This window comes from Armigeres subalbatus, chromosome 3 (assembly GCF_024139115.2).
Source record: "Armigeres subalbatus isolate Guangzhou_Male chromosome 3, GZ_Asu_2, whole genome shotgun sequence".
In the NCBI taxonomy this organism is placed as follows: Eukaryota; Metazoa; Arthropoda; class Insecta; order Diptera; family Culicidae; genus Armigeres; species Armigeres subalbatus.
In genome coordinates, this window is record NC_085141.1 from 187,856,403 (window position 1) to 187,868,814 (window position 12,412).

The 12,412-nt window shown below is 36.5% G+C and overlaps 1 protein-coding gene across 1 annotated transcript in view; it reads right to left on the reverse strand.

Annotated features, from left to right (window-relative positions):
* Positions 1 to 12,412, reverse strand: part of LOC134225638 (homeobox protein SIX3) — a 187,213-nt gene that overhangs the window by 151,912 nt on the left and 22,889 nt on the right. Inside the window, exons 2-3 of the mRNA XM_062705891.1 lie at positions 7,287 to 7,405; positions 5,666 to 5,915 (exon numbers count right to left, since the gene is read on the reverse strand). Coding sequence (XP_062561875.1) covers positions 5,666 to 5,915; positions 7,287 to 7,405 — 369 coding nt within the window. The remainder of the gene's footprint in view (positions 1 to 5,665; positions 5,916 to 7,286; positions 7,406 to 12,412) is intronic.

Consider the following 12,412-nt stretch of genomic DNA (forward strand, 5'->3'; position numbering starts at 1 on the left):
CTTAAACTCTCGACAGTAAATTCCTTTTGGCCAGCTGTATTTAAGTGGTGTTGAATGCCGCGCTTTAACCGTCACTTTGTACGACACGTAATCCATGGACGATTTTTCCTTCCACGGTGAGATCAAACATTTCAACGATATGACATCATTGGCTCCAATTGTTTCGTTTACCATTACTTTCACTTCATCTTCTGTCACATCGCTGGCTATGTTGGAAACAAATAGCGATTTACTATCTGGTAGGCAAGCAAGAATATTTGGTATACTCTTTGAAGGCGTTGGTGATGATGAACTCTCTTGCACGGCGTAACTACTAGTATCAACATTTTGTATGACTAGTATCAACATTTTGTATGCGAAGATTGGCTGAAGACCTCGAAGCGTTGAACCACTTTATCCAACAATGATTGCATTTTGATAATCTCGAGCTTAATATGGTGGATATCATTTCTGTCCGACTCCTAGAGACTACTAATATGTAAACCTATTGCATACCCAATATAAGTTCCGATGGAGACAAGCAAGACCTTCTTCCACAGATAATCTAACGCAGACTGCATGGTAGCGAATAGCATTATCACAAAATGCGCTACATGTGACTACCGGATCATTACGAGTGATCGACTGTTTGCATTCATTACAACACGATGCATCCATAGGGCACTGCACGGAAACATCTCTTTCTCTTTCGTTCCTCATAAGTTTTGACGTTTACTGGCCTTGTTGTTTTCTAATTTCTTTGCAGCGAGAAAGAGACAAAGCAGTCCGTGCAGTGCCCTATAATACGGTTGAGTTAACCCTTAGCCAAATGAATAGTAACGAACACACTCCTAATAGCGATGCCGGGTGAATGGGAAGGAATACAACAATGCGATGCGAACGGTGGTTTGGAGGTGATGAGTAGATGGCTGGATACTATTTCGGCAATTAATTTGTTCCTACCGCACTTAGTTGCACATCAACAGTATGAAATATTGGAAATGGTTTACAGCTTCGATTTTTTAACAAGATGACAATAAATAACTTCAATATCACCGTCGAAATCAGTTTAATGTACATGAGAATAAAAGAGGCGAGATGCACACAACAGCCATAACAACAACCAACACATGAACCTCATCACCAATATACCAACGGAGGGGCGGAAATGAACGCAAAATGAGCTTTTGTTCGAGTGAATACCCCGCTCAAGTGTCAAAATACATTAGGTGAGTGAATTTGATGAACTCCTGCACAGTTCTATGCAAAGGTATTATGTAAAACAAATAACCTAATGCCCACATGAAGATACCGTGGTGATGTGGCTACATGGGCGCAGATGGACGCAACATCCTGGGTTTGAAACCCGCCACCGCCGTACAATTTTTATAATTGTTCTGCGAGAATTCGAAAAAGTTTTTTTTGTCTTTTTTATTGAAGTAATTTTTTCGCAAGTAGAAGATCATCACTTAACTCTCTAATGCCCAATACCGCCTTTAGACGGGGTATTTTGATATTTTTTTGTAATTTTCAATTGATCAGATTTCGAAAAGTTTTCCTTGTAAGGATTTTATAGATGCGCTAGAATAAATCTACTTTGGTTCTCAGTAGAAAAGGATTAAGACCTTTCCCTAGAATCATAAATACTCTAATGCTAATGGCGCTGTTAGCATTAAATATATTTTCTATACATGCTTCAATAAACTTATTATGACCCGCACTTGCGTGTCATGTTGTAGAGAATGCTTCGTTTTGTTAACAACATTAGTTTGACACTGTATAAAAATTTCGGTAATAGCTCGGAAGAAAATTGCAATATTTTTGCGACTTTCTTTCAGAAAATCTATACGAACTTTTCTGATGAAGACTACCTAATTTGTCTTTCATTCAGAATTTCCAAGGCATATCGGTTTAAACCAACTACAAGTACAAGAAATTTAAATATCTCTCAACAACATAGAAATGCTCAACAGTTCGATGATAAACAATTTTTCCTCTGCTTTACCATGCAATTTTTGAATTCTGCTATCACCTCTGTTTGGATTTCACGCGAATTAACTTAGTTAACTTAGCTTTAAATTTTTAGAAAATTTTGAACTCTATTTCAAACACTGCAAAATAATATTAACATCGCCATTATTTAAGCGTGCCATATCCAACCAGCAAGTCCAGGTTTACCAGTGTTGTGCATAATAATGCGTGCCAATTTAAACACTATTCCAATCCTACACGCTAAAAATGAACTACTCAAAATTGAGTCGAATCCAACTCATTTTCATTAAAAACGGGACAACTCAAAATTTGAGTAAAAGATACTACTTCAATGAAATGATGATTGCACTTAAACTAGGAGTCTGTTTGTCGTAAAATGCACTTAGATAGATAGATAAACTTGATTTGCATCTGTCGTATTAAAAATTGATGGAAGGCCACGCTTAATTTTCACACAATCATCATTTTATTGAAGTACTATCTTTTACTCAAATTTTGAGTTGTCCCGTTTTTAATGAAAATGAGTCGGATTCGACTCAATTTTGAGTAGTTCATTTTTAGCGTGTACACAACAACATTCGTGTAAAATTTTAGCATACAGCTGACGTACGTGGATTGGGGTTGCGGTTGCGCTAATTGGTGAGCGACCAAACGTCGAAATTTGATGTCAAAATCACGTTGACATTTCACTGACAACATTGTCGTTAAGATTTTATTAAACATTCATATGAGCTAATGAAACTCCATTTCTGTATAAGAATCAAGCAATTTTATGTACGCAACAATTTTGAACAAACATTGTAAGTCTATTATGAAGAATTGTGAGAAACTTTGGCACCCGCTGGTTGAGGCTTTGCTACTCCTGGTACGTAAGATATCGTTCAAACGATGTTTGATGAAACAAATTGCAATGGCTTAATATAAATGAGTATTTTTTTTTCACAGTTTTGTAAGTTGATAGTAAATGAGCTTGGATCTGAATTCCCCCGTCTCCGTCAAATTATTTCAACAGTAATATGCTATTGATTAAATATCATTCGGGATACAACAGAGTGTATAAATCGATTTGTTCATTTCTCGCAATGAATGTTCCAAGATTGAACCTCTTATCACAATGAATCGATCTAAACATACCCGTCGTCGAACGATGCGATTATCGTCATCGTTCAGTGGCAGTTACAGGGAGGAAGCGGTGATTACCATCGAGGTCTTTCCCTCTTTCTATCTCTACCCATCTGAGCAAACAGTTTGACGTACATAGGCGCTGCTTTGTGGCCTGTGGCACTGACGGAATCGAGGGAACGATGCCAGGAATCGAAGGGGGCAACCACCAAACGTTACACGCACGATTACTGGAATCATGGTCAAAAGTGAGGCATTTTTCAATTAACTCCACTCATTCCCACTTTCCCGCGCAAGAGCGTGTACGAATTTCAGCAGTTTTGAGACTTTGTTGAATTCCACACACTTCGTGAAGCAGAGACGTGCTCGTGTGGTGCACTCGACGTACAGATGATTCGGGAGCCCGGTAATTCAGAAGCTATTTCCAATCAATTATATTACTCAAAATTGAGCTGTTGAAGAAAGTACAAATAAGCAAACAAAAGGAGAATTAGGGGGTAGGCCACGGACTTGCAGTAGAATCTTGGAGGGCCCAACATCACATCACTCATCGATGTCGATAGGGGGCGGGTAGAAGTCTATAAAACCGTAATGATTGTCCACCTCTTTCGACTCCGGTCAGGCAGCTAGCCCAGTCATTCAGCAATAGACATCTCAATCGTCCCATGCCACCACTTCTCTTGCGGCTATTGGGATTCGGGATTGTCCGAGCTCCGTCTCGACTTTAGCAGACTAAACGAGGGCGGGCAAGTATGTGGTAAACATGAAAATAATAATGTTTCTGAATGGTTGCCACTACTGCCGAGGGACTGAAGGCGAAGTTACAGAGGAGAAAGATTGGTCGGGTATTGCTGCCTGTGGGACATGCGAAGAATGGGAATGACGGACGAGGAAACAGATTTAGTCGATAAAGAAAAGGAATTTAGAGAAACCTATAGCTCGTCTGATTCAATAACCACAAGTCTGACCAATACAGGTCAATCTTTTTGGCAGGCATGAATAGCAATTAGGGTGAATAAGCTGTCTTAATAGTCACAATATTTACTAAAACAATAATTTAATCCATAGATTCCAGAGTCAGTGAAAGGCAGTAGGGAGCTTTCTGGGGTTAATCACTTTTTGTTGGTCGTGATTTTCTGGGATCACGAAATGCCTAATGCGACCTGCACACCATCTATCATCTGACAAACGTGGTCCATATGCAAAAGCGGCAAAGAAAAGAGTGAACCAGTGGATGGCATATGAATCGCTTAGCGATCGTTTTCTCCAAATTAGGGACTATAATCCGCTGCTAATGGGTCCATAACCAGTGTCTCGATATAATTACAACTGTGGTGTCATGCTTCTTTGCATATTGTTGCCATTTGTCGATCCGGGAAAACCGCAAAGCTTACGACTCAATTAGACGAAAGAAATCGAAGAATAACAAACCAAACAGAGGGATTTACAGAAACCTGTTCGGAGTCAGAAGCAATGCAGAACTAATTATGGTAATGTATGCGCAAACTTTTCATCAATTTTTTTACAATGAATATTTGAGAGACTTTGCACTTTTCAAAGCAAATTCATTCAAATTTTGGCAAATTGCGGCAAATTTCACGAAAATTCAGGTAACGGCCATTCGTTTCCATACCATACATTTTTTCACCATGTTCTTGTATTCCGTGCTATATATGCTATGTTTGACCTTTTTTTATTTTTCCATGTGACAGTTGACAATCACAAAAAAAAAATCAAAACTAACAGTCGTAATAAGACGAAATTTCATCTAATTCGAATTAAATTACGTTTTGATTTGTAAGCATTTTTAACGGACTTCTTTTCAAATGTTAAAGAACGGTACAAACATGCTCCATGATGCTGCAACAAAGAATATAAAAGTAGATGCGATGAGATCTATCGCCAATCACAGCATTAAAATACATCAATCTATCTTTCACCAACATACAAATTGCTTCAAAACCACTCACTAAAAGCGTACGTTTTGTCATTCATTCTGTTATTATTTCTCATTTACGTAAATTTGCATCTGAAATGTGTTTCAATTCATCGTCGGCTCCCTCCCGCAGACCTTCATGACAATGTAGCAGGATACAGTCTTTAAATTTTGTACATAATATGCACGATACTGAGCAGGGATTTTGTCCTCCACACCAATACAACGTCGGTTCAACCCCTCTCCCAACGGTTCACACCTGGTCCAAATGGTTGGATGTTTCGATTGTGTTACCATTTTTCCTGTCACCTCTTAGGAGGGATACCTATGTAAAGTCCATACATAAGTCGCGAATGAGGAAAGGGACTCGTTTGCACATTTCCTGAATCGTCCACAGGAAAAAATGTTCTCCATCTGATGGAAAGTGCCAACAGGAACCGGAAAGTTACCATTATCAAACGCGACACTACTGGTGAATGATAAAAAAAAAAGTTCATTTCTCCACAAGAAATAGTGGCAAACAACTACGGTTGTCACTTCGGTGGCATCGATTTCCTCTCATAGCTAGAACGACGACATCACTCCCAACGGCTCTAAGATATGGACGTAACGCAGGAGGAAAAAAACCTGACTTACCTATTTTTGGCCGCCGCAGCTCGATCCCGCTGGCGTCTATTTTTAAACCAATTTCCCACCTGGGTAGGGGTGAGACCGGTGGCCTGCGCCAGTTCTCGCTTCTTGGTCGGATTCGGATACGGATCCTGGAGGTACCACTCTCTTAGCAGACTTCGCGTTCGCTCTTTGAAGCAGTGGGTCTTCTGCTCGCCGTCCCAGATTGTCCGCGGGAGCGGAAATTTTTTCCGGACACGGTACTTATCGACTGGTCCTTCGGCGATGAACAACGGCGACGGCATGGAAACGATAAAAAAATGTGAAAAACGGGGTTAGGAAAAGTGAAAATTGTTTTTTTTTTCTGTGAAGTAAAGTGTTCTCTGTTAACAGACGTGTTTGCAGGACGTGGCGAGCTATAGGAAATTGTCAATTAATTCTTCCTGGTGCAAACCAGGTGTTGTAACCTTGATAACAGGGAGTTTGTATTGAATAGCATAAGACTATTCAATATTCGTAACAAATTATTCATGAATGAATGAGATATTAAAACTAATGTAATTAAGCCATTACTTAGCAGCCGCTTTATTTCCGTGAACTAAAACTTAATAAAACAATTCCACAAAAAAAAAATCCATTAACATCTCGCACCCACAAATTGTGGCAACACATCAATGATGATGATTGCCAAGTTCTGCGGTGAAATCCACCATCAGGGCCAAACTTGGTGCGACGACGTGCCGTCGTCGACAGCGGTGTCAAGGTGGGATTAGTTTCAAACGGATGCCGCCTTTACCAACGCAATGGTTGCAACCTGTGATGACGATTGTATGTTGCTTATCTCGGAACCACATCACCGGAGGCTTGCTGTCTATCAGGAATTGAAGCCACTTTTTTATTGTCTTCACTACACTTGGCATTTCTCATCAATTCATTATTAATCGCTACCGTTACTGCTGCCGCCACCCATGAAGCCATTATTGCAAGTAGCACCTGAATTAAGGTTTAGCAAATGACTAAAAAAAGGTGCTAAAGCATATGTGTTGTTAATTGCATAGCTTTCAACAGTAGTTGCACCAGGAAGGTTAGATGAATTGAACATTTTTTTAAATCGTTTGATTAGGTATCTGAATATGTTATTGTCAATGTCAGTTTTTTATGGAAGCAGGTTTCAAAACCTTTATTGATAAAAATATTGGATTCACCAGTCTGACAACAATTTTTCACACATAAATTGCATGAGTAAATAGTAAATCTGTATAAACTAAATATTACAGAATACACAAAGGAACGATTTTGTTGCCTGAAATGAAAATATAATTCATGATTTCAAGATGAATTATATTAACGTTAATTTCGACTCGATTCGTAAAAAATAAACAAGAAAGGCAAAAGCATTATCGCTGACATCATAAACCTTAGTTATGATTTTATGAATTAACAAATCACATATTCATTATTATAGGATTTTTTTTATATGCGTGGAATCTCCTTTGTGGATTTTTATGAAGGCACGCTCAAATGATTGATTATTATTGATTATCAATCTACTCATGTTTCATGCCTGCATCAATTGCACATTAGCTATAATAACGACTTATTGCTGCGATCTAACATGGAACTTTTTGCCAGCTACTCATAAACTTACCTAATGGTCGTCCGCGTAGTTTTTCTGCCTCGTGGTAGTGCGCCTCAAGCCACATAGCCTGCAGTTTTCCATGGGACGATTTGGTGAACTTGTGCCGCTCTAGTATCGTGTACAGTTCCCTGTAGGTGGACAATCGAAGTAAAACAATTAAGGAATTGTCGGTGGTAATAGTCAAAAAATGTAATCAATATGAATCAGACTTGTCTGTTAGCTCCTAAACAAACAGGTCGTAAAAAGCAATCAAGTGACTTACAGTCAGACGTAAGGATTTCAAAAAATAGTGATTATAGACATAACAAAAACAACTTTAAAACATAACAAAGATGTCACAACATCACTTGATGGATAGTTGAATTTTTCGGATGGCAGAATGATTTCACGCATTATTCCCTATTTATCATGCTTATCGACTGGATTTACACTAAAGTGATTTAAATTTTAACTTTTTTGCTCCCATTTTCTATTTTAACATTCATTCGTAACTTTTGTGGAAAACCGTCTCCCAACACCTCTCAATAAGCCCTAAAAATATATGAATACGTTGGCAACATAGGAAACTTAGAACTGGAACAGATTATCATTGATTCAAAACAATTTGATGCTTGCAAGAAAAGTTATAGGAAAACAAATACTGAATCGTAGACAAAATCAAAATTTTCCATTGAAAAAAAATCAAAATTTCCACAAATAAATCAATGCTGCAATGAGCAATTACAAATTTTTCCAAATATTCTACAAAATTTGCCACAAAATATCAGAACAAAAAACAATAAAAAATAAAAAAGATCCATGAAAAATAGAAAAAAGTATGTATGGGTGAGTGCGTGTGTGCGTATGTGTGTGCGTTACAAAAATGTCACATTAAGATCTTAGCCGTCTGTGGACCGAATTGAATGATTTCATCTTTGAACGAAAGCTTTGCCTTTTCCATTGAACGCATTGAAATTCGGACATTTAGTTTCAGAGATATCATATATATAATAGCCCTGTTTGTCTGTCCGGTGACTAGCCAACCAGACGCAGCACGCGGGGAAATTCTCACAAAAAAATAAAATATTTGACACTTCAATTCTTTTTTACTATCAGATGCAGAAAACAAAACCTGTTACAACCTTAGACAACCAGACACAGCATTTGATACAAAAAATCACAGACAACAGACGTTGAAAATTTTGATTTTTTTTAAATGCAGAAAAGAATATACCACGCTTAAAAATTGAAAAAAAAAACACTTGCCACGGGCGCTATTGCGTCCACAAATAAACTAGTTTGAGAAATATTAACATTAAGTTTCGGAGACGAGCCAGCCTCGGGCTGAAAGTCTCCCTAATAAAGACACAAAAAAAACATTAAGTCACAAAATAATGTCACATCAAGATCTCAGCCGACTGTGAACCGATTTGCACGCCTTCATCTTTTAACGAAAACTATGGCTTCGGCATATTTTTTTTTTTTGGTTCAGCATTAGACTTATTTTTTCACAACATTGCTAAAATAATGTCACATCAAGATCTGGGAATAGATTTGCACAATTTTTCCGCCAAACAAAAGCTATGACTTTGCCATTTAACCCCTCATTTTTTTTGCAGTCGGGTGTTCGGTTTCAGAGATATCTGTGAAATACGAACATTAGACATATTTTCAGAAAACTAATATAATATTGTCAGAACAATATCGCATCGTCTATGATCCGATTTTAACTCATTGTGGCTTAAACGGAAGCTATAACGTTGCCATTTAATACATTAACTTTCTTTTCTCGCTATTGGACATTGGGTTCCAGAGATTTTGTGGTCAGGCATTGGGTACTGACGATACCTCAGAATTATGAGCATAAGACATTCCATCACCAATATCTCATAAATTTACATCTGATCAAAGTTTCGTTGATGGCAAGATTTTTTAGATTTGCACCATCACCATGTACGCTGTATACCAGCTCAATGTTTCGCGTACTTATCATCTCAGTTGTGTTTCATGTGTATGTTGTAAGATAGTTTCACTTCGAAATCTCCAACGTTCGCTTACCGATTTAAGCTCTTTTAACTGTAAGGGAAGGCTAAAATATTGCCATGGAATGGATCAATTGAATATAGGATCCCGAGGATATCTCTGAAATTCGAACGAAATATACCTACTAAAGCTACGAACTATTTTTTAAGCATAGAAATCTCAATTATTTATTATCTAAAAGAAAGTCATATGCATAGAAATTGTACATGCACTCGGTACACAATGTAAGAAGGGTTCCATTCACTGTAGGTGGATTAAGTCAGGTTTTTATATTTTCCATCGAAACATTCAAATTTTTTAATTCTCCTTATTGATTTTATGTGGATTTTTTTTTATTTTGTGGAAATCTTTGTTATTGTTCAATGCTAATTTTATTTATGGAAATTTTGTATTTTTTTCACTGGAAAATTTTGATTTCTTCATGGAAAATTCTTCTTTTATGATTGCAATGTTTTACTTTAAAAAGTGCTAATATATTTTAGTTTTTTGGAAAATTTTGTATTGTTTATGGAAATTTTGCATAATTCAAGGCTGGTAGCGATGAATGCCATTCAAAATAGTGACCTTAACGGCCAACGATGACGAAAATGTGACCAAATAGTGACTTTGGTATGAAGTTTTGAACAAGGTATAGAACTACAAGTTGTATTTAGTGTTTTTACGGTATAATTCGTAGACTGCAAACTAGTGTTTTAATTTTGAACTCTTTATCTAGAATGCTATCAGAAATCAAGAAAAGACAAAAACAACAACAAAAAATGTGGGTTACTGCTACTGGCCACGACCATCTTCACCGTAAGGAGGGAGAGATGGAAGCAAGAGGTCAGTGACTGCGACACTCGCGTAAGTACCGCGGAGTTGGATATTGAGGATGGTATTCGTTGGATCAGCCAGAAGCTACCAATATGACCTCATATTAAGTAACACACCACGAGAAGGTGACTACCCGTCGTCAGGGGAACGGGTAGTGAGTTACAAGTTGCGTTACAATATTATGTTGATATTGCGGATCTTTTCAAAATTTTCCGTTTTGCGGATTCCGCAAAGTTCTTCCACAACAGTCAAAGTTCTACCGCAAGCCTGCAAATCTTCAAAACACTGAAACAAAAAACTGGTATTTGGCGTTGTCATCGTAGAGTGCCATGCCAAGCAGCATAGAAAAAGTATGAAGTGACAGCTGCGGTAGTTTGAATATTCAACCGGAAAGAGGAAAGTTTTCTCTGGAACAGCAATAATTACAACAACATTTTTTGTTTAACATCAGCTCTGTTTTCTGTATAACAGCCAAAGAATGATTAAAAATGATCTTATTAATTCCTAGACGGTAAACTATTTGGACTGCTTATAAATCTTTGTTAGGACCATTTGTTTGAAAACTATTAAATAATTAAAATGATGAACAAATTAAAGAAACGATCTTACCTGTTATTAAACTATGGTTTAATAATTAATTTAAATGAGGTTTTTAGGATTTTGAATTCGACATGGCATTCTGAGAAAAACTTTAAAATCCAATAAAACCATGGTTTCTTATTAGAAATCCAGAAATTGATTAAACTATAATTTCTAAATGGCAGACTTTAGTATTGTAGTTAATAAAAAATGGGTGGCTAAATAACCTCGAGTTAAAAAAAAACTTCAAAATTTAATTAGTTTTGTATTATTTTAGACTAGCTGACCCATTGAACTTCGTTTCGCCCAAAGTAAAATTGAGACGATGAAGTATTAAGAAGGACCAAACGTCAAAAAAAATTTTTTTTTGCAGAGCTAACGACAAAATTTTTTTTTCCACACGCCAAAATCGATTCCATATGCTTGATTAGGTCTCGAATTATGCAGATTTTTATGTTTCATTTGTATGGGATATATAGATTTTTAAAATCCCACCAATTCATTCACATCCACACTAGTTTTTGGGTATCTATTCTAAATTTTTAATTAACAGAATCTTTTTTGAAAATATGATATTTCTGAAACAATTTCAATAAAAAAGTTTTGAATTTAGTGGCTTGAGCCTTCTGACGTAACTTGCTTTAATTTTTTTAAGACTTATTTCCAAGGGTCGCAAGGCGGATTTAACAACCATTAAACAATCATCATGTAATTTCTGTCATCGACGCTTTTATCGCTCATTATTATCCCTTACGTTGAGAAACATTAAACATGAAACTGAGACTGTTCACTATCTTTGTCACCGCTCACCACGTGATTCGGGTTTCAATACTCCTCAATTATGTACTCTATACTAGGTCAGCCTTTCGCATTTTAACAAATTCCATTCGATAGGAAAAGATCATAGTTGACATGAATCGGAAATAACCTCACGATTTCCACAACACACTTAGAACTTCTTTGGTGCATATTTCCCAAATTCAATATATTGCTACCAGATTCACATTTGATTTGGCTGTTAATAATAGTAGGCACAAATAATTTGTATTTTGAACTTTTTTACAATAGTGCAAAAATAGTGACTTTAGTGACTTTTGGATGCAAATAGTGACTTTCTGGTAACTAGACTCAAAATAGTGACCAAGTCACTAAGAAGAGATTCGCTACCAGGCCTGCATAATTTAGGATTTTTTTATTTATTCATTGCTTCTATCCTTATCTCTTTATAAACAATTTTTTTTTTTATGGAAATTTTTAAATTTTTAATGTAATATTTTTTTATTTAGGGAGAGTTGTTTTAGTCAAGGCAAAAGATTCCAGAAGGAACATTTGAGCGAACTGTGAGGCACGTTCCGATAAGACTAATCGTAAAATGTTTTAGAAGAAGATATGTTTATTCAAATCTCTAAGATCTTCTTTAGCGCGCACCATTTTACGAGAACGAATACACATAGGATAAAATTTGGGATCATTGTCCAAATATATTTTCGAATTTGGACACCTTTAAAATTGTAATAATTGTAAAAATTGTAATTGTAATAAATAAAATGTTTTAATTCGGTAGGTTACTCCAAAAGTTAACCATAGAAGGTCAAAAAAAAATTCGAAAAAGTTTTTCGAAAATATTGATCCTTAAGAGAATAATAGTTATGGATTGTTGCGCCTAAATTTTCCAAACGTTTTGAATCGATGGTTAGGTTACAGGTTACATTTTAGGAAAA